Below are 22,139 nucleotides of genomic sequence, written 5' to 3'. Positions count from 1 at the left end.
ATCCGTTTCTGCTGGATGCCAGATTGTCATTGATTTTCGTTCTCACATCTTGGAACCCCATCTGGCTTTCTTTCGCATTGCCTTCGACGACAGTCCCTTCTGCCTACATTCTTGGACCTCGCCTTGCATCATCAGAGACTTGATCGTATCCGGAAATTCGGCACGATCCACACGGACATCCTGAGGTTTCGAAGATTCCGTTGCATATTATTGTATCAGCATAAACGCCAGCAGCAGCAGCATCGGCATCATTATCTCGAGCCTCAACGTCGACTCATTTGGGAATCGCTCCTGCTCGTTAGACGAAGGCCTAAACCACACCATCCCCACCTTCATGACGCCGTGACCGCATTCACAACGCATCAGCCTGCGCCCAATCGCCGCCCGCGCCACCCAACTCACAAACCATTATGTCTATATTTTCCGAACACCACTCCTCCTCGCGACTGCCCCGCATCCTGATCGCAGTCCTCGCCATCCTGTCCTTCACACTCCTCCTCAGCTATAACAGGGTATCTTCAACGACATACTCCCTCTTCTGGCCCGAGCCGGAGCCGGTGTCCATCGACCCCGACGACGACCTGTCAGCAGTGTTTGACGGCATATCACCCATGAGCTACGGCAAGACGCACAGGCCCCCGATGAAGGGCATGCCGGACAAGATTGTGGCGGAGCTGCCCGAGAAGTTCATCCCCAGCCAGGACGGCCGGACGAAACGCCTGGTGATAGTAGGCGATGTGCACGGCCAGAAAACGGCGCTGGAGGAGCTCCTGGGCAAGATCCACTTCGACAAGGCCCAGGACCACCTGATCCTGGTGGGCGACCTCATCAACAAGGGCCCGGACTCGGCGGGCGTGGTGGACCTCGCGATCGAGCTCGGCGCGCACGCCGTGAGGGGCAACCACGAGGACCGCGTGCTGTTAGTGCACGCGGCCATGAACAAGGACTCCGAGTCGCAGAAGTCCGCGATTGACACGGTAGATCTCGAGACGAAAGTGTACGAGAAAGGGCAGGAGGAGAAACAGGACGAAAGAGACGAGGAGAAGGACCCCAAGGCGGCCAAGGAGGAGTACTTTGCCCACGAGGCCCTCCTCGACCGCGGCGACAAGCCCGAGTTCCAGACCGCGCGCTCCCTGTCCAAGGGCCAGGTCGAGTGGCTGTCCCAGCTCCCCCTGATCCTCAAGGTCGGCCGCATCCCGTCCAATAGGGACCTCCCGCCCGCGTTCGAGAACATGGTGGTCGTCCACGCGGGCCTCGTGCCGAACGTGTCGCTAGCCGACCAGGACCCCCGGGCCGTCATGTCGATGCGTACGCTCGTGTATCCTATAGATGACCTGAGGAGGGCGGCCGTCCGGCGGTTCCTCGAGGATAAGGCCAGCAAGCGCAACAGGGGCAGCGTTGCCGCCCACCAGATCGACGAGGACCAGATCGACGAGTTTGTGCAGAAGATCATGGAGGCGGAGGGCATGAGCCCCGACCACGTCGGCGAGGACGTGGCGGTGCCCACGGAAGGGAGGGAGGGGTCCAAGTGGTGGAAGGAGTGGAACCGCTTTCAGGAGCGCCTGGTTAAGACCACGACGGCGGCGGAGGCGGAACCAGAGGCTGAGATCGTCGCCGCTTCCGCCCCGACCCACCCTGTCACCGACGATACCAAGCTCGAAGCAGCAGGAGAGGCCGCCCAGAAAAAGCACAAAAAGGACAAGAAGAGGCGGCAGCAGACCGCCGTGGAGAAGGAGCTGAGCGGCATGACGATCGTGTACGGACACGACGCGAAGAGCGGGCTGACGGTGCCCGACACCTACGGCAACGGCAAGGGCCTCACGTTCGGCCTGGACTCCGGCTGCGTGTACGGCCGGAAGCTGTCGGCGCTGGTGATAGAGGCACGGCCCGAGGGAATTGTGCACGGAATCACGCAGGTCAAGTGCGACAAGGGCGCGGAGCCATGAGCCACGGAGTGGTGGGAAAGGGTAAAGAGGAAAACTTGCATCATGGGACTTTTGGGAAATGGCATACAAAGTTATGGCATTGGCATTGCAGGCGTTCAAAGATGTTTTGGCAGACGGACAGGGCCCAACTTTGGGTAGACCGGGCTTAATGGATTGTATGGGTGGTCTTGTGGTATCAGACAGACCATAACAAAGTTAGAAGGGACCTTCACTTGCATCTCTGTGAGTAGTTCCATACTATACGAACACAGGCGCCGCTATCAAGTTGATAATGCCGCAAGCCTTGGTAGGAGACCTATATAACGTACAGGACGAACCTGAAGTTTTATCGCACCTCATCACGACCTGCCTTTGTTGCCACTTGAGGTTTTATATGGGCCATTACTCCCCTCACTCCTGTGGACGTGGAAGGACATCACAGACATCTAGCAATTCCCTGATTATCATTTTGGCAATTCAGTTCATTTCAATTTGGGCCCAAGGAGTCTCTTGGACATCCTGCTAAGCACATGCTATGTACGGTATCATTTCCCATCCTCGTGTTTGTTTATGCCAACCAACTTTTGTTTAAAAAAGCACTTATGCCTGGATCTTGCTCTTGATGATATCCTTGAGCGTGATGGCATCGGCGGCGAACTTGCTGATACCCTCGCGCAGCTTCTCGACGGCCATCTGGTCCTCGTTGAAGTCGAAGCGGAACAGAGGCTCGTCCTTGATGTACGACTTCTTCTCGATGTTGAGCGAGGAGGCGGCCGAGGAGTCCAGCTTCTTGGGGACGGAGGCGTCGGAGTTGATGAGCTCCTCGAGCAGGTTGGGCTGGTTTGGCAGCACCGTCAGCATTCCTGTCCGAGACCTCCGGGATCGGAATGAGGTGGGGAGTGGGGCCTAAGTGAACTTACGGAGATGGTGAGGTAGTCACATCCAGCCAGCTCGGTGATCTCACCCGTGTTGCGGAAGGAGGCACCCATGACGATGGTCTTGTAGCCGAACTTCTTGTAGTAGTTGAAGATGGACTTGACCGACTCGACACCGGGGTCCTCCTCCTTGGCGTACTCCTTCTTGGTGTGGGCCTTGAACCAGTCAAGGATACGGCCGACGAAAGGAGAGATCAAGAAGGCACCGGCCTCAGCGGCAGCGATGGCCTGGGTCAAGCTGAACATGAGCGTCAGGTTGGTGTTAATGCCGTGGTCGCGCTGCAGGATCTCGGCGGCCTTGATACCCTCCCATGTTGAGGCGATCTTGATCAGGACACGCTCCTTGGGGATACCCTGCGCCTTGTAGAGCTGATGGGACAAAATGTCAGCAAGGGAACTCTCCCAGTTTTCGCTTATTTGGGTGGGTGGTCACTCTGTTCTTACGTCGATGATGTGCAGGGCCTTGTCAACCGAGGCCTTGGTGTCGAAGGAGAAGCGGGCGTCGACCTCGGTGGAGACCTTGCCAGGGATGATCTTAAGGATCTCCTTGCCGAACTCGACCAGCAGGCGGTCAAGGGCGGCGTCCACCTGTGTGTCGAGGTCGCCGCCGGTCGTCTTGGCGTACTGGACGGCCTCGTCAATCAGCTTCGCGTACTCGGGCTTCTTAGACGCAGCGAGAATGAGCGAAGGGTTGGTGGTGGCATCCTGGGGCTTGTATTTGCCGATGGAGGCGAAGTCGCCAGAGTCGGAGACGACGACGGTGCCGCTGGCCTTGAGCTGCTCCAGGGAGTTCGACATGATGGATGTGCGGTTGCTTCTGTCTGAGCTGTTGTCTGGGTGTGATGTGATGGTTGGACAGAGGTTTGCAAACGTCTGGGTATTAGGGAGATTGCAGGTGTGGTGACAGGTGTGTGAGGCTAGCAAGGAGGTGCGACGAGGCGGGAGAGGTATTTATTTGATGGCGGGGTGACTTAAAGCTTTCCCACCTGCTGGGCCGTTCTTTCCTTCCCAATGGCCACTTCTTTGGCAAGTCAGATTTACGGGCCCATGACGATATCGCCCCCCACCATTGCCTCTTTCCGAGCTCAGGGCACCTGTACACATGTGCGGGTACGTGTGTCAATTGATCTGTCTGCACGCTCTCTATATCTCGATGTCGATGTCCTTTGCTCGTCAATCGATTCCACATCCCCCCCCCCCCCTTCGCATTCATGTGCAGATTTGCATGCCCAGTACGCAGGTGCAGACACAGGCCCAGGTCCAGGTCGGCGACACACACCTCAGACCGTTGAGGGGCAGGCCCAGGGTCGGGTCACCCCACCAGCAACAAGGACCCTGTCCATCGGTACGCAATTTGCAATGCTAAGGCCCCTCCAGCCTGGCCTCTTTTCCGGCACGGCTGCTGGTGCGTCTCCACGGACCTTGTTGGGGGGCACTCACTGGTGGGTGGTCGCTTACTCAGGCTAAAGTGTAACATGAGTTGTTCCGACGTCAAAACGCAGGATCCCTCGCGGCTATTGGCAATTCTGGGCTTCGACTAGCCCGTCCGGTAACGATTCTTTTTAGTTTCTGGCCGTAGTCGCTGCTGTGATGCAAACTCGTTGCAGTTCGGCAGACCCGATCTACCGCGTGTGCACCACTTGGGCGGAAGCCCCGGGACAAGATATTCTGGAATATCTTGGACGTTTGCTGGAGCACTAAGCTCGGCCCTCCTACCCCGAAGCGCGAGCATTGAGCCGCTCGCCCAAACTGCCATGGCAACACCGGACACTCTCACCCTGGGACCATTACAAACAGGCCCTGCGGACTCACATTGTGCCAGAAGGAGGGGCTTTGTAATAATGGTTTTACACTATGTCTGTGTAACAATGCCAAACAATGCGATGCAATGCTATCAGAGCTGCCTCGCCAACTTTTATGATATAGGGAACCCGATGCTCCATGGGTGCTTCTGGCTCCCTCAACCCCGTTTTCCAATCCCTCGTCCTCGTTTCTCTACTCCCCTCAGCTCGGTGATCAAAGTGAAGCTGTAGGGGTGGCCGTCAATGTTGGTAACAAGCAGAGCGCGTCACAGGAGTGTCCAGCTGCCTCCCTAGTCCTCAGTGAGATCGCCGTACTCCCAGATCCCCAGGCGATCGTTCTTGGCCGCCGTCTCAGCTTTCTTATACTCCTTGAGAGTGTCGGCAAACACTGGGCTCCTCTCCCATGCCTTAAGTTTCTTGGGAACCCAGACCAAGTCCGTTGAGTAGCACCTCGCGGTTCAGAGACGTGCGGCTTGGGCGATCCACTGGACTCGTAGATGGTGATGTAGCTCACACCCTCCTTCTGGTCGACGAAATCGAAGGAGGCCACCATAGTCTTGCCCTCCGTCACCTCTCCAATGAAGCCGATCGTGTCGTTGAGGTACTCTGGGGCCGTGGGCAGTTGCACCAGGGACAGCGACGCGTCGATGGCCTGAGCCCGCACTTTCTGCGTGCCGAACTCGGCCTGGCTGAGCGGCCGCAGCTTCGCCCAGGGGTGCTTCTCCGTGTTTCCGTAGTCAATGTACACGACCTCTGCAACCTTGTTGGCCCGGTCGTTGGATCGTATGCGTGCCCGGTACCACTGCCCATCCTCGGAGAACTTAGCCGAGACGATATCTCCGGCCTTGGGCGTGTCCTTCAGGCCCACGTTGTTTTTGGAATCAAGGTGGAACTTCCTGAATGCGGACATCATCTGCTCAAGTGCCGCAGTGCCCTTGCCAACTTCCTGGATCTTGATCTTGCCGTTCTGGTCGATGTTGGTAATGACAATGTCCCGGTACTCTCGCTTGATGTTGACGGGAGCATCAGCCGCCGCGGTCTCCACAGGCGCAGCTTCCTCCTCCTGCTCCTCCTGGGATGGGTCCCAGTCGTGCCAGATTCCCTTACGTCCCTCCTTTGCCTTTCGCTCTGCTGCGTTCAACTCTGTCGCGTTGCCTGACTTCTCTGCCGAGTACTGGTGCACGGAGGCGAAGCCCTCCTCGACGAGTAGCTTGGCAAAGCTCTCCCGGCCGACATACAGGTCACCGATGAAGCCTCCGATCTTGTCCGTGTCGTGGATATCCACCTCGACATCTCGCTGGTTGCACCTCTTGTTGGCAAGATCCAGAGCCTCGTTACCGAACGGCTCGCCCTTCTCTTCGGGCGAACGACCGGCACGTGGCGCGCGGATTCCGCCCAGGACCAGCGTGAGTTTGACGCCCTCACGGGGGATAAGCACAGTGAATCGGGATCCAGACTTGCAGAAGTCGACCACTGCGGGGATCTTCTTCTGACGTTGAAGAGAGCCCAGGTTCATCTTTGCTCTCTGCAGGCTTTCAGAAGCGTCGACCAGAACCTTCGACTTGGGTGGCTTGCCAGTCCACATACCCTTCTTCTCCTCCTTGGCCTTCTCCTGTGCCGCCAGCAGCTCATCGTAGTTGGAGGCCCGGTCGGTGTCGTCCTTGCGGTGTCGGATGACCGAGACCCAACCCTCTTGTACGAGCTGGAGGCCGACGTTCTTGCCGTTCTGGGTCACGGTCGCAACCTCTCGGGCTTCATATCCATCGGAAGCCGGCTTGGACCCGTCAACCGCAACTTTGATGTGCTTGCCAATGAGCTTCTTCCGCAGGAATTCCTTCGCCTCATCCCGGAAGGGAGCCTCCGATGACTCGTTTGTGCGTGGGCCACGGACGCTACTCAGGTTGATACGCTTCTCCTCGCCGTTCTTGTTCCTCACAATGATGGTGTCGGCGCTGATGATCTTTGAGACAGTCATCTCGGATTCCTTTGCTGCTTCCTTGGCAACGTGGTGTTTGTGCAGCCTGAGGTTCGCCGACTGGGCCTTCTTCTCCGCAGCGCGCAGCGAGGGCATTCTGTCACCAAGCAGGGTGACGTGGAAGTCATTGCACCGAGCAAGACCTTCGGCGAGGAGGAATTCGGCAATGTTTCCATTGGGGTGCAGGATCGTGGCTACCAGTTGTCCCTGGGGGCTTGCTCCCACAATCTCGACCTTCACGGACCGCTGAAGCAGTCTCCTCTCGACGAATGCCTTTGCCTCATCGCCAAATTCTTCGGATGGCTGCGTCTGACCCGTAGAGACAATTGTCCTGGCCGTAGATGGAGTCCGAATACCAGCAACAAGAGTCATGATTTGCAGGTGCTTCTTGTCCGAGAGCAGAATGCGAACCAGAAGACGATCGCCGCTGAACACGCGCTCGACCACGCCATCAACGGACTTGCCCTTCCACTCGTCCAGGAACTGCGGGTGACCCAGGTCGTTCTGGACCTCGATTACACCACCGGTACCGGCCCAAAGCCCCTTGCCTTCGTTCTTGGCCTTTGTCTCAAGTTCGCGAAGCTGGTCAAGTCGCTGCAGGAGGTCTTCGTTGTCTTCCTTCCTCCCGGCATCTTCGCGGACCTTGACCCAGCCGCCCTTGATCAGCTCATCGGGGAATTCGGTGCCATCCTGAAGTTTTGCGGTTCCGTACTCGCGTTGCGAGGTCGGTACCGTGTACAGGACGGTAAACTGGATGGGCTTTCCCACGGTGAGATTTCTCAGGAACTCTCGGGATTGGAATGCAAACGGCTCGTCGCCATCCTTGCTGAGCCGAGGGGCGCTGACATAGGCGAGAGAAAGAACCCGTTCAGCTGCTGGGTTTTGAGGATTCGCAAGGACCAACGTATCGCCGCTCAAGACGGACTTGACAGTGGCATAAAGAGGCTTAGACATGGTAACAATGGCAGCAACCGGAATCAGGGAGACCGTAAGGAGTGGGAAGTGGAATCAGCAGTGTTCGTGACAATGCCTGGAAAGCAGTCAGTAAAATGTTCTCATCCACATGTGAATAGACTTGCAAGGAAAGCGAGTTGGATAAGAGATGCGGCCTGTAGTTTGGAGGCTTGTGCTAGAGGCTTCCCAAGGGGTCCAAGGGCAGCTTGACGAGACTGGTACTCAGAGTCAATCTGGAGTAACTGGTGATAGGTATACAGGGTCACCAAGGTGTGTGACTGGACCAGACAAGCTTGGGCCTGGTCAAACGTGGGGCTTGCAAGTTGAATTGCTCTCACTGCCTGAGGTGGTCCACGAGCAATCCACAATAAGGCCAAGACAGTGCCGTGTCAATTCCACCAGGTCTAGACAGAGCAGCCCGGGGGTTCACCACATGACAAGCTTTCTTGCCATATGAACATATGGTCCATGTCCCTAGGGAATGCAGGTGGTCTGCTTGCTTGTAGCCATTGAAAGGGGGCAGTGGAAGGGGATAGTTGCAGACTTGGATGGTCACAGACTAGAAGGGAGCTAGACAACTCACCAGGTTTCCAGACAGCCAATGAAAGGATGTGATGTCTTTGAGATATTGTAGCGGAGGTGAGAATTGATTGACTTCAAAAAAGACAAGCAATCTTACTGAAGAGAGAAGGAAGGCGTTGTTTGTTATGAGGTGACCTGGACGTTTGATGATGGTGTCGTGTGCCTCCTCCCTTCTGGCCTTCTGGCCAGATGTCCGTCGTCAGGGTCCAGAATTCTAGTGGGCCAGGGAGCTCCAACGTGGGGTCAACGTGTCTGGACTAACTGAGCCTGGTAGCTGGGCTCCTGCCGCTAGTCCGGAGTTGGCAAGCAGCTTTGGATTACTCAAGAGTCCGCCATGGGGAGCTCTGGGCGAGCTCCGAGCCAGGTGAGGGGCAGCTGCATCAATGATGGTGCCTATACCTCAGACGTTGCAATACACGCACGGAATGAGCTAGAAGTTTTGCAGTACAGCTGATCACGGAGCTGCTGTGTCAATCTGTTTGTTTAGGTCATGCTTGCAGGGCACCAACCCTCTGTTTCAAAGCAACTTCTGAAGCAGACATGCTTGTTTTGAATGGCATGGGGCCCAGCTGCCGGAGCTTTTGAGCTTGGCCAGGCCGCACAATAAGGGCATACCTCAAGGTGTACATGGACACTTCAACATATCAATGGAACAATGCAGATTCGCGTACAGCATTCAACGGTCTACAACATTTTGGAACAAGGTCTCAATCTGATCTTTTGTTTTTGAGGCTATCCTTGTTGGCTAGGTGTTGGGCAAGGCCCGGTGCTTTGTAGGTGCACCTTTCAATGTCCGGAGCTCAGTACACTACCATCGGATGAGATACCGTGACCGAAGCGAAATGCTTAGTTAGAGATGCCAATGACACCACAGGCAGGGCGGGGACCGGCGTTGCCAGTCTTCAGCGACTCCTCGTTGCCGCCCTTTCCAAGGTCATCGGTGCCACCGTGGACGACGACAGTTCGCTGTGGACTGTGTTAGCATGCCGACGCACTTGTAGGTTATATGCGTGACCCTGGGGCTGGGGGAGGGTGGTAACATACGCCAATGACGGACTCGGGGCCGATCAGCTTGACGTGCTTGTCCTCAACGCTGCCCTTGGCGTTGCCCTGGGCATCGGTCTCGATGTTGCCCAGGTCACCAACGTGGCGGGCCTCGTCGGAGGGAGCACCGTGGGTCTTGTTGTGAGGGTTGACTAACAGGTAGACAAGGTTAGTCTAGGGATAGTCGGGCGTTGAGCCCGGCTCAGGCAATGCCGGGTTCCTGATTCCTGGTTCAGGGGGCTACTCACAGTGAGGGCCGGCAGACGTGCAGCCGTTGGTGTTGTCACCAAAGGTGTGGATGTGGAAGCCGCGCTTGGCGTTGGCGTCGTTGCCAGTGATGTCCCAAGAGATGGTGGTGGGAGCAGACTCGGACTCCTGCACGAGGGTGACGGTACCGGAGACCTTGGAGTCACCACGGACGACAGCAACTGCAGGCAAACGGACAAATGTTAGCGAGCTGTCTAGACACTCCCAGGGTGGCTTGAGATCAGGAGAGGGACCCAAAGGCGATCTGCATCAACGGCGCTCGCCATCCAGGATGATGGATGGGCCGGTGCCTGCAAGGCGTGGCCATCAGGGTGCTTGAGCACGTTTCTCAAGAGGCCCATCAGGGTGCTCCGGATGGGCTGGATGCACCCCCTCACTTTGAGTCGCCAAACAGCTCGACCTCTGCGGGGTCTCTGTGTGTGTATATATATGGGGTCTGGGCTTCTCTCACCTGCTTTGACCATTTTGGCTGATTTGATTGTACAACTGTTGTTTATTGATTCTTGATGAGGGCAATTGGCGATCTGGCTTTCTTGCTTGACGAGGAGATTTGGCAGGAGAAAGCGATAGAAGCTGGGGACGGTGCGAGTTTATGCCCCCCAGGTGGAGATCCGAAGTCGTCTTGGTAAGCTTCCCTCCCCCGATCGGCCTTCGCTGTTCATGAGGGGGCGGGCAGCTTTCTTTCGTCATTGGGATGCAGCCCCACTTGACGGGAACGACCTCTAGCTGACTGGTCCAGTCTACACTACTAATAGTGATTCTACGAACAGCAGATTCTATATCGACTGCATACATCAATCCAAAAAAGTCTTACTGAGAGGCGGGCCCAAATCACCATGTATTGCACTCATTTTACGTGTCAATCTCGTGGTTGAATCGCCAGTGGCTTTCCAATCATCCACGTCTTCTTGCGGCTTCTCTGGCCTCTTGTACGTGGAGGGGCCCCGACGGGAGCTCCGGTAAGCTGTCGGCTCGGGGTTAATGACAACAGCCCGGCTCCTCTGCCGATGCTCGCGGACGAGCAGCTGCGTCAGAGCGACTTATCAACACAGTAGCACGCGATTCCGCCCCCTCCCGCTGTGCCACATCGGTGGATGCTGAAAGACATGTGGCTTTTTCAACAACAGACAGGAGGTCAGGCTGAGGCTCAAGCCTGGCGGACGAGACGAACTGCCATATGACGGAGACAGCGGAGGCAGCTGAGCAGTAGGCTACTTGCATCGGAACCGTCCAGCTGCTCCCACCGAGCACAGCAAGTTGCCACCAAGGTGGACAGGTAATGACCCGCACGCAGCCTTGGGGTGTTTCATATTCTGCCTGGCAGATTGCCTGCTCAGCCAGACGGCAAGTCAGCCTGGCCTTGCCAGGTCAGAGACTGGTCTGAAGGAGGGCCGATCTGATCCGATCCGGCTCAGCTGCCTTCCCCAGAAACCCGTCTTCTCGGTAAGAATCTAGGCCCTGGGCCCTAGGACCTGGGCGCCAGGCCCTACGCTATGGCTGGCGCAAGCTTCAAGGGGGCTTGGGCTGAGCCGTTGAGAACCTAATGTTCCCGGAGCAGCGGGGTGGCGCTACCATTGCTTCTAGCTGGGCTGACTTGGTGCATCCCGCGCATGGAATGCCACGGTTTCCCACAATTGAGGCCTCTGGGGTTCAGAACACGGGAGAAGCTGGGCTGGGCAGGTGCCAGGCTGGCTCCAAGTATGCGTGTGGCTCATCCCAAAAAGAAAGATTTCATGGGTCCAAAAAGACCCCTACAAGGCTGGTTTCATACAAGGCTCGAGCTGGAGCCACGGAGCCGCCATGCCGGATGCGAGCGCGCAGGCAGCTCGACCTTGTTTTGACAGTGAAGTACCTGGGTATGTGACCGCGGAGAGAACGGCAAGATTACAGTGCTGCCAAACGCCGATCCTGCCGGTGTTGCCAGGCTGTCAGGCTGGATGGGGTATTTTATTGCAGGTTTCTGCCGTGGGTTCCAGAAATTGGGTGCTCCATGTTCGTATGAGGGCCAATTGATGACAGTGGCATTGCTTCAGAATCAGCAGCTGGCTCTGGGCAGGGAGCGGGTGACATGAGTGCAGCTCCAGTCAAAGAAAGGGTCACAGAATACCCCGGATAGCGTAGAGAAATGCGGCCAAGCACAAGTATCCTCCTGTGGTGCTCCTGAAGTCCTACGTATCGGCCAAGTCTCCGTCCTGGTCCTGGGCTGCTGGGCCAGGTCGCATTTGATCTGGAATGGCAGGTGTTTTTTGCAGGAGAGTACGTCCCGTATTTGCATAACACCAAGAACGGTCTTGATTGGCGAGGAGGCACGCCTGCCACTAAACCGTCCAACACCACAAGGTCCCTAGGGTGGTGACCTGAGCTGCCAGTGCCGTGCCAGGGCTGCCCGCCAACATTCGCCCGCCCGCCCATCCATTCCCGTCCGCTCCCAAGTCGGATGCGCGCAATCCTCATTACGCTCCTCTTGCTTTTTTCAGCCCATCAACATCAGGCCGTGCCATCGCCCCCATCGACAAGCTTATTGCAAGGCTCTGCCGCCCGTTTCTGTCTTGCCTGTCCTTGCGTGAAGGCTGCTTGGGTTCTCCTCACCCCAAGACCGGCTGCGCGACTCGGTACCCGATCATACCTATACACCCTGCCAGACAACTAGGCCTCGTGAGGAGCTGGGGGCCCTCTTTCCGCACAAGAGCAAACCCACACGCGGCACGGCCATGAACGATTCTTGCACAAGCCGCACAAGGCTGTCGAGTTGAGAGGCCCTGCCCATAGCCACCCACCGGCGATCTGCATTACCCTGCCTCTGCGCAATCCCCGTCCGCATCCCACCGCGGTCCGCGAAACCCCATTCTGGCCCACCCGGACTTGCGCTCAGCCCAGCACCTGGGGCTTAGGTGCCTACTTTTCGCCAGTGCCGCCTCATACAACATAAGCGAAGGCCTGCTCTGCTCTCCGAAACCCACCGATTGACCGATCGACCGCCACTTCCTCCCGGCGACGAACAAAATATACCCCTGTTGTTGAGCCTCCGGCAGTGTGACCGCATAGGCCTCACGAACCCATTCTAGCCCTCGCGACCCTGTTACGTCACGCGAGATCTGCTATACAAGAAGCACTCTCAGCTTGTACACACTTGAGCTGCGATCGCGACTTCGACGGCTGCGACGACAAGGCCGACGAGGCCGCCAACGACAGAGACAAAGACGCCAACGGCGGCGAACGCGAGCATGTCATTCCGAGGAGACGGCGGTCGCCGGTATGGCCATGTGCCCCCGATACAGTATCCAGTCCCCGGGCAGGAGCAGCATGCCTACCCTGCGAGGGCAAATAGCTTCAACGCCGGCGACGATGCTCCCCTCATCGACCCCGACCGCCAGGGAGACGCCGACCCGACCAGGCAAGCCGAACTGTTCATGTCCAGTCCAACAGGATCGTCCGGCCATCAACGGTACCAGAGCCAGGCCCCTCCGACCCCGTCGACATACAACCCACAAGACTTTGGAAGATCGCAATCAACTCTGCCTTACCACCCCGCTTCAAGGTATGCTTCACCCACCGCGCCCGCCGCGACGAGCTACACTCCCCAGCCCACGAGCTACACACCTCCCACCTACGATCCCTCGGCCTACGCAAGTGTCTCTTCACCCCAGCGGCAGCCGCCCTATCAAGGCTACACCTCATTTGCCCACAACTACACCAATTCCACAGTGTCCCAACCTCAAGCCGCCCCGTACGGCCAGCCGGTCAACCCTCCCTACAGCCCTACCTACAATCACGGGAGCACATCTCCACAAGTACTTCAGTCACCAGGTAGTAATCCGCAGTACGGGAGCAGCCTACCCAGTCCTGGCCAATACTCAACCCATTCAACGCCGTCTATCGCCTCAACAGGGTTCCACTCGACCTGGGCGGGCAACTACCCATCTAACGGCACCACATCCCCCCAAGGCTCCTACACAGCACAGGCACCGTACCCGAACTACATCCAAATGCCGGTCGGCCCGAATTACTCTGCAGCAGATCCCAATGCTTTCATCAGCGACAACAGGTCTCGCTCCAACTCGCAGATGTCTGCGCTTCCGTCGCCGCCTCCACATACTCAACCCGGAGGTGTCACGAGACATCCAACGAATGCGCCCCTTCCGAGCCGACCCGTGGAGTACGCCCCTGAGGATGATGAATGGAACCCTATCGACGACTACATGACGCAAGATAGTCTTATGCAGGACATCGAGGCTGAGTTGGGAGGGAATGCCAACACGCAACGGCCCAGACCGATCAATGGCAACAACTTGTCCGATGATGATCTAGACCGGCTCAGGAGGTATGATTCGCGCGCGTCAACCGTGCAAGGGCCCGGTGGCAGTGGTGGAGTCAGGCGGTATGATTCGAACGCATCAACGCTGAACCATGACAACGCGACGGCTACCTATGATTGGGAGGACGACGAGAGTGACCAGGAGGGCGCGGCTGGTCTTGCGCAGATGGAGAAGGACCTGGAGGAAGAGCGACGATTTAGCGGCAACACACCTCTCTCAACAACATCATCCGCTCTGCCAATCATGGGCCAGTCATTGCCGACACCTGCCGAGGAGCAGGTCAGCGGCAGCGATGTTGAATATGCCGCCGGGATGGACATCGGGCTCTTCAGCGGTGGCTATGCCGGTAACTTGACTTATGGGAATGATGTGACGCCTCCTCCGATGAGGACAACGTCGCTGCAGAACCGGGAGCGGCCCTTACCACCACCGCCAGTCGACCAAGATCCACCATATCCGGACGACGACAGCGATGCAGACTACGGTGCGGCCATGGATTATGGTGGTACTGGTGGTTTGCAAGCTCCAACGACCCAGCGGCTCAGCTTTGACGAAGGAGACGAGCGTGTGTCCCTGCACTCCAGGGCAAGCGCTAGTGAATCGCCCGTCAAGGAGGATCTTCCGGACCTTTTCTTTCATCCTGGGCTCTCAAATCGGCCATTACCTGCATTGCCACCCGGGTCCGACACGAGTTCGTTGCTATCAGTGCAGTCGCCCAATCGTGCACCGTACCAGCATGGCTATTCACTCAGTGCTGACTCGAGAGCGGCTGGCCCCGATGGCCAACTCACAACGCAACAGCAGGTCGAGAGGTCGATATCGCTGTCCAGCCACAGCAATACGCCGCATGTCCAAGTGCCTGGACGGTCAAGAACTGACGCAGCAGAAGAGAGGAAGAAGGCACTCAGGGCCCAACAGCAACAACAACTTGGGTTGCACCCCGGAACTCTTCACGAGGGCTACGAGTCCGGCACACCATCCTCCGTTGCTTACGATTTAATCACCCTCCCAACCGGACGGAAGAAGAGATTTATACCAGAGAAATTGTCCTCGTCAGACATTCGACGTTGCGTCGAGCCTTGGGCGCTGAGCAGCATCGCCGCTTGGCTTCGTGAGATGGCTGAGGGCGAGCCTGACCTGAAGCGAAAGTCCATCGAAGACGGCCTGGTGAAGCTCTTCACGACAAAGGTGCCGACTATGAATGTCGCCGATGCAGAAACACTGAGCACTATGGTCACGGATCGTCTGTACGATGCTGGCATCCTCATCGAGGAGGAAGAATGGGCCAAGTTTGGCCCTGGATCTTTGTCCGGCGTTCTATGGCAGTTAACGGGCTCCGGATGCTATGCGTCGAAGCTTCATGAAATCGAGATCTCCGGCAGATGTTATTCTCACCACTGCACGAGGACACTCAAGAAGGCCAGTCTCGACGACCTCATGACGGAGGAGTCAACGACGCATGCCGATTGGGCCACTTACTACAAACTTGACAAGAGTATGGTCGAGGATAAGGGGCCGAAGGAGATTGAACGGCAAAACATCCTCCACGAGGTTGTTACCGGCGAAGAGGATTATATGAGTCAACTAGACGTCATCCGTCTTCTCTACAAAGATCAGCTACGTGCATGGCAGCCGCCTATCATCCCTCCTGCAAAGATCAACGGTTTCGTGGAAAAGGTTTTTGGGAAGTTCGACGCGATTCAACAAGTCAACAAGGAATACTTGCTCGCCCAGTTGAAGTACCGTCAAAATGAGCAAGGGCCCTGGATCGTCGGTTACTCTGACATTTTCCGAGAGTGGATTCGCAAAGCAGAGCAGCCTTACCTGGAGTTCTCCACGGCCTACCCTCTAGCCCAGCTAGCGGTGCGTAAGGAGGCCTCACGCAACGTGCTGTTCGCCCAGTTCCTAGAGCATGTGCGCGGCCACAAGCGATCGAATCGTCTGGGTTGGGATACCTTCCTGAAGTCGCCTATCACGCGTCTGCAGAGGTATAGTCTTCTCTTAGCGACTTGCTTGAGGAAAATGGTACAAGACAGCGAAGAGAAGACGAATTTGATCAAGGCAATCGAGGAGATCAAAGCAGTCACTATGAAGTGTGACGAAGCAGTTGCCCGCAGCAAGGGCAAAGTTGATCTCCATACTCTCCAAACAGCCTTGATTCTGCGGCCCGGGTTCCAGTCGGTCCTTAATCTGGATCACCTTGGCAGACAGCTAATACACAGAGGCGACCTGACGAGGATGGGATCCAAAGGCGTGCGATGGGTCGACACACATGCTCTGCTTTTCGACCACTATTTCATCCTGGCGAAGGAGTACCCCTCCAAGGATGGTCGAGACAAGAAATATGACGTGTCGAAAGAGGTATGCTCACAAGTGTCCAAGCTGCGATATCACCGTTTATTGACCATTCTTAGCCAATTCCTATGCCTTTGCTTTTCCTCGAGAGTAAGGACGATGCGGCCATATCGAAGCAAAAGGGCATCACGGCTCCTTTGGCACGCAATGCGGCCGTCGCCAACGGCCCTGGGGCAGCTGTCAACAAGACTCTCACCGGTGTCTCGGATCGTCCTGTGCTGGAACACAGCCAATCAGGGTCCTCGATGAGCTCTATCTCTCGCATTAACACTGCGAGTTCTGATCCGGACAACATTCTGTGGCCTTTCAGGGTGAAGCACCTTGGTCATGAGGTGTACACTCTGTTTGCGAAGTCTGAAAACGAGCGGACGGCTTGGTGTACGAAGATTATCGAGGCTAAAGAGCAGCATGCACGGGCTTTGCATGCACAGAATGCTGAACCGTTCCGTCTGCGTGTCCTGGCTGACGGCGCCTTTGCTTACGACTCATTCTCTATAGCGGGCAAGGCACCAGGTGTTGCTATTCAGGGCACTCCCCTGGATCGGGCCATCCGCGAGATCGAGCAAGTTTATGGCACTGGCCGGCCGCCACCTGTCTGCAGGGCTTCGGTGAACTGCGCCACGACATTCACAGCATTTGGCAAGTCCTTGATCGCGATAGGGACGGACTATGGCGTATTTATCTCCGAGGCATCCAATCCGCGTGGATGGACGAGGGTAAGTCTCAAGCGGCCTACTTTGTATTCAGACGAGATGCTGACCATGCCCTTCAAGTCTGTCCAAATCAGTAGGGTGACACAGATCGCAGTCCTCGAGGAGTTCTCCGTTTGTCTAGTCACAGCAGATAGGTCCCTGATCGCATACCCTCTGGAGGTCATCGCACCGACATCCAACTTCCCCGCCTCTGGTAACGATAGTGCCCGCAAGGCACCGCAACGCCTAGCCAAAGACGTGACCTTCTTCGCAACGGCGCGCATGAAGGAGCGCACGCTCGTCTTCTACAAGCGCAAAGAAGGCATGCACACGACTTTCAAGGTCCTCGAACCTGTGTTCCAGCGATCCTCGGAAAAGCGGCCACGGATCTTCGGCGGACGGCGCGGCGGAGCCGGTTCCACGGAGACGTTCCGCGACTTTGACGAGTTCTACCTCCCAACAGAATGCTACTCGCTCAATCTGTTTCAGTCGTACATTGCAGTGGCAACGGCCAAGGGATTCGAGATGTTGACTCTGGACAAGAAGCAGACCATGTCTGTGCCTAGTGGGCTCAACATGCCGGCCATTGCTAACATCGCCAACCGTATCCGTGACCAGCGCCCGCTGGGCATGTTCAAGCTAAATGACCAGGAGTTCCTGCTCGCATACGAAGACTGTGCCGTGTATGTCGACAAACACGGTGAGATCTCTAGGACGTTGATCATGGAGTACTCGGGCAAGCAGAAGAAGGCTAGGGGCGCGACCATGTTCGGGCAGTACCTGCTCCTCTTCAACGAGGACTACGTGGAGGTGCGCAACGCTGAGAACGGACGGCTGAGGCAGATCGTGGCCGGGCGCGACGTCCGCGTCCTAGACCAAGGCTGCCGCGGCCCCACCGGGCTTGGTGGCGTCGGCGCGGGCGCTGTGACGGCCGGCTCGGCCGACTCCAAAGGCACGGTCAAGATCGCCATGAGCCACCCCGAATCGAAGCCGGGCTCGACAGGCGTGCAAATCGTGCTGGAGCTGTTACTCAACGATGGGCACGACAAGGCTACCTAGTGGGCGGGCCGGACACCCAGGAGGTTCGCAACGGTGTGACGACGAGGTCTATCCGACATGCGAAGGAAAGTGGTATGATATGATGAGCTGATGAAAGGTGGGAGGTATGCACAAATCTGTGTACGTATGGGTTGGGGGAGGGGTCGGCATTTTTGGGGGGTCCGTTCTGGTGCTGGCCCATTACTTCCATCGAGTGGCAGCATTTGCTTCAGGTGGGCTGGCGCAGTGTAAGGATAGGCATGGCATATGCTGGCCGGGATCATAATTCGTATTGAAGTTGACATTTACTGGTTTGGATGATGAGCCCTGTTAGACCACTTGGATGATTACCATGGATGCATACATTTATTTGTTGCTTTGTTTGTTTATGGGAACTGGAATATGTCACTCGGGCACTGTGAGGCTAGCCTTCAGTTGGACGGCCCTTGCGGCGCCGTTCGATTGGATTCCTTACGATGCGTCTTTTCAGTCTCCTCGGTCTCGTGCTCGCATGGCGTTTCAGGGGGGTTAGTTCGCTGCGGACCAGAGGGAGCTGAAGCTTTCTCTCTCCTCCAGGGCTCCGGTGGACTCGAGCCGGGTCGAAGAGACTATTTTCACTTTGCTTATTCTCCACAGGCCGAACCGTGAACGTATGTATTGAACCCCTCTCTCTGTCTCTCTCTCGTTCGTTAAAAAGTGATCTATTTGGTCCAAGGTGCTGCTATTTATCACGAGCGAAAAAGCGCATGGCTTTTCCACACGTTGTTACACGCCCTCCACGCAGTGCCCTTCCCCGGTCCCACTCCCACTCCCACCCTCTAGGCGTTCGAGGGACCGATTCGGGTAGAGTAGCGGGACGCGGCGGTAAGAGGTTTTGTCCGTTTCGGGTATTCAGTTTACTGGCGCCAAGGCTGCGGTCTGAATCCGTGGTCTGGTATCTCAACGGCTTGATATCGACCTTAAGCTTAGGCATGGCTGCGCCGGCTGGGGGGTGACATGGAAGCAGTAGACCTCGTGACTGCTTCGAGGGTCTCACGGGATATTCCTGCAGAGAAGCTTGGAGGGCGATTTTGAGGAAGACCCCCAAACAGGGTTTCGGCAGAACTTGGACGAGTAGAAACCACAACAACATTGAGGCAGTTGAAAATGGGGCCGGAGGGAAAGGTCCTTCACGCCAGCGAGCAGCGCCATGTCTATGGCCTCCGCAGTGTTGTATGGTAGAATCACACAATATTTTTCAGACATGTTGTCGAGCAATCAACCTGTGACAAACGCCATCCCGATAATCGAACCGTGTGTTGTTGGCCATCATGTTCACGTTGCGTGGCAGTGGTGGTATTCTTATTCCAGGTTTGGTATATGTGAAGGGCATTCTCGGCTCCTGGGACGTGACCGACCGTCTTATTAATAACTTGTGCTCTTTGGGTTTTCTCTTTTTCGGAAACCTTGTCCATCAACAAGTCCTGACCAACTAGGACACGAAATATCAGAATTCTCTTCCTCCAAATGCAGAAGCAAGTGGAAACCCATCAGATGGGCGACCACGCATCAACGGTCCGCTGTCTTCTTGCTCCGCATCCCCCACCCTCTTCTCTCCATCTTCTTCAGTAATCGCGCGCGGGCGTTCCAGCCTCAAGGTATCAAAAAGTCTCAAACGCAGCACCAAACGACCAGGTCGTCAACGTAGAAAGAAAAGAAAAAAGGGTGCATAAGTAGTAGTTAAAAGTCGTGTAGCGAATAAAAGAGATTTCGTAAGTGTAAGGTGAATAGACCCGCATTGGGCGAGCTGGGTATCTCGGGCCACATATCTCAAACTTTCGTCCCCAAGTCCAGTAATCGCAGTGATTCCGACGCAGGCAAATGCAAACTCGATCCAAATCCGACAGGGGAAGATTCGGGTGGCGTTTCGAAATGGATGAAAACAAGCAGTGTCTCGGGCGTTCGTCCTTTGGGCGCTCGGAGTATATAAGACCAGGCGCGCTGTGGGTTTCCGCTCCTGCCCTGGCAGGAACAGCTGTTCCCGTCTTCGTTGGGCTGCATAACGGTTCATTTACTTTATGTTCTTGAAGAGGTCGTCTCCTAAACTGCCCTGTTCGCCGTCGAGGTCGACCTTGGACCCAAGGGCCTTGAATTCCGGGATCATGGGTGGCGGCGGACCCCTCGGCCTGGGACTGGAGATGGCGGGCTTTTCGTTCTCGTTTGATGTGGAAAGCCTGCTTGGCCGAGTGTTCTCTGTCGCATCATGGGAGCTCCGGAAGCGGCGAAAGAAGCCAGAGGCTCGCTTAGACTGCTTTTCGGTGGTGATGCTAGCGTTGCTGCGGCTGGTCGGGCGGCTGTCCGGTTTCTTGAGGGCTTGCACACCAGCATCTCCTGCTGTTGTCTCTCCGTTAGCATAGGCCGAGTCCAGTCGATGGCGGCTCAACAAACGTCGGATGCTACCCTGTCCGGTCCTGACTGAGGTTGGCGACCCAGGCAGAGGCACGTTCTCTGCGGACTGCTTGTTGCCGTTGGCCCTGGTTGCCGCTGGCGACGTCTGGGTGCCGTTGGTCGCGGTGGAGGATTTGGCGGCGTCCCCAGCTGCTGGCTGTGGGGTCTCGGGCTGCTCTTCTTGTATGGGCGAGGGGAGAGGCGGCGGGATATCGGTGCCCTCGGTCAGGGAGCCGAACTTGAGGTCGAGAGCAGGCAGTTGGAACTTGCCATTGATTAAGGACGGCATGTTGGCTGGATGAGTCGGTCGAGGGAGACGCGTATGCTGACGGCTGGGCACGGTTCGTCCGTCTGATGGTGATGGGAGAAGGTCTCGTGGGAGAGAAGGTGCAAATGTCGTCAGGGGTAAGTCGGGGCGATATGAGCGGGAGTCAAAGCGTCAGGCGTGGTCTTTGGGGGGCGATGGGACCTGATTTGCGTGCTCGTCTTCGGGCCAGACCGAGAAGGCAGGGCTACGGTCGAGGCAGGTGGTGTGCGTGTTGGAGAGTAGCAATGGGAGCAGGCCAGCGGTTTCCAAAACGGGACGAGAGGTAGCAGCTGTGAAAGTGCCGGTGAAACCTCAGCAGGTCGTGGACTTGGTGGTCGAGAAATGTTTCAGAATCTCCAGAGTGGGTTTCCTTTCCTCTTTCCTAGGCCTGGAGATGAGTGACAGGGACGGGGCAAGGGACGTTGGTCAGAGACGAGGTCAGGCCCCAGGAGGGAGCTCAGACGGTGCCGGGGTGGAGCGATGCTCCAGAGGACCCTGTCGGCCAAATTGATGAAAGAGGACCCGAGATCTGGAAATGGCCTGGGGTCTGGAGCCTGGAGCCAGGTGCCAGGTGCCAGTTGCTGGCCGGACACAGGTGGGGCGTCGGGAATTATTGGGTAGGTTCAAGTCCTGGTCTACAACGGCGTGCGTGTGCGTGTACGTGAAAGTGAGAGCGAGCGGGACAGTCACGGTGACGGTCCTCGGATGGTTCCCCAGCTTTGGGGTTGCGGGCTGCACTGGTCAGGTTCAATTTGGCAACAACAAGACGGGTGCTCGAGGATGGAATTGGGCTCTCGGTCTAGCCATGGATGGTTGGGGGCTGGTCGAGGTGGGCGCCGAGGTCAATGGCAGCAAGGGAAGTCACAACAGGACGGGCCAGACAGAGAGAGGGTGGGTTGATGTGGGTTGGATGTTGGATGTTGACCGGTGCTGGGTTCGTGGGAAAGGGGAGAGGAGCTGGGGGCAGCTGGAGCAGCTGGAGAGCACCAGCAGAGAGAGCTACTGTTAGCTTGGAGGCCTGAACGGGAAGGTGGAGAAGCAGGAACTGGGTTCCAACTTCTAACTTCTAAACTCTGGGTCTCGCTCTAAAACTGACACTGCTCTGCGCCCGAACTTCCTGCGTGTCTTGGATCGGGGATGCACTGGCATGCTGCAGCACGCTTGCACTGCATTGCATCGCTTCGGCTTTTTTCTTATCCCCATATCGTGGCACATGGGTAGTCGACCCGACGACAGTCCCTTCGGCACCAACAGGGGGCGGCAGAGCTGCTCCTCCACCTCAAAACAAAACAAACAAGCCAACATGCAGCCTCCGCAGGCCCGGCCGCGCGCCACACGGCTGTCACTGTGTAGTCTACCTGATTTGAGCGCTGCCGTCTGACCACCTCCCTTCCCGGTGCCTGGTTCCTGACCAACCTGCAAAGCTTCAACGGCGAGGGCGGGTTGATTGGACGGGACCGGGCGGGACTGCACTGGATTGGACAAGATGGATGACTGAATGCCTGGAGCCCACAGCTTAC

General features: G+C 56.8%; 6 protein-coding genes across 6 annotated transcripts; 2 read left to right on the top strand and 4 right to left on the bottom strand.

Moving 5' to 3' along the window:
* Nucleotides 1–410: 410 nt before the first annotated feature.
* On the top strand, nt 411–1,946 carry INS49_001683 (uncharacterized protein; the record flags this gene model as incomplete). Its single annotated transcript, XM_043162507.1, has 1 exon — nt 411–1,946. One exon carries the CDS (start codon nt 411–413, stop codon nt 1,944–1,946), a length of 1,536 nt encoding a protein of 511 aa, XP_043031013.1.
* Nucleotides 1,947–2,525: 579 nt separating this feature from the next.
* On the bottom strand, nt 2,526–3,658 carry INS49_001682 (uncharacterized protein; the record flags this gene model as incomplete). Its single annotated transcript, XM_043162506.1, has 3 exons — nt 2,526–2,762; nt 2,846–3,229; nt 3,305–3,658. 3 exons carry the CDS (start codon nt 3,656–3,658, stop codon nt 2,526–2,528), a joined length of 975 nt encoding a protein of 324 aa, XP_043031012.1.
* A 1,294-nt stretch (nt 3,659–4,952) lies between these two features.
* On the bottom strand, nt 4,953–7,591 carry INS49_001681 (uncharacterized protein; the record flags this gene model as incomplete). The annotated part of the gene is made up of 2 exons (XM_043162505.1): nt 4,953–5,030; nt 5,129–7,591. The coding sequence occupies 2 exons, from the start codon at nt 7,589–7,591 to the stop codon at nt 4,953–4,955; spliced, it is 2,541 nt and encodes an 846-aa protein (XP_043031011.1).
* Nucleotides 7,592–9,019: 1,428 nt separating this feature from the next.
* Nucleotides 9,020–9,948, bottom strand: INS49_001680 (uncharacterized protein; the record flags this gene model as incomplete). The annotated part of the gene is made up of 4 exons (XM_043162504.1): nt 9,020–9,139; nt 9,218–9,369; nt 9,466–9,645; nt 9,936–9,948. The coding sequence occupies 4 exons, from the start codon at nt 9,946–9,948 to the stop codon at nt 9,020–9,022; spliced, it is 465 nt and encodes a 154-aa protein (XP_043031010.1).
* A 2,760-nt stretch (nt 9,949–12,708) lies between these two features.
* INS49_001679 (uncharacterized protein) lies at nt 12,709–17,906 on the top strand (the record flags this gene model as incomplete). The annotated part of the gene is made up of 3 exons (XM_043162503.1): nt 12,709–16,161; nt 16,215–16,871; nt 16,929–17,906. 3 exons carry the CDS (start codon nt 12,709–12,711, stop codon nt 17,904–17,906), a joined length of 5,088 nt encoding a protein of 1,695 aa, XP_043031009.1.
* A 2,029-nt stretch (nt 17,907–19,935) lies between these two features.
* INS49_001678 (uncharacterized protein) lies at nt 19,936–20,601 on the bottom strand (the record flags this gene model as incomplete). Its single annotated transcript, XM_043162502.1, has 1 exon — nt 19,936–20,601. The coding sequence occupies one exon, from the start codon at nt 20,599–20,601 to the stop codon at nt 19,936–19,938; it is 666 nt and encodes a 221-aa protein (XP_043031008.1).
* Nucleotides 20,602–22,139: the final 1,538 nt, after the last annotated feature.

The sequence above is a fragment of the Diaporthe citri genome (assembly GCF_014595645.1).
Source record: "Diaporthe citri strain NFHF-8-4 chromosome Unknown scaffold_1, whole genome shotgun sequence".
NCBI lineage: Eukaryota > Fungi > Ascomycota > Sordariomycetes > Diaporthales > Diaporthaceae > Diaporthe > Diaporthe citri.
The sequence above is the reverse complement of the archived record's forward strand: the minus strand, read 5'-3'. Positions and strand labels throughout refer to the sequence as shown.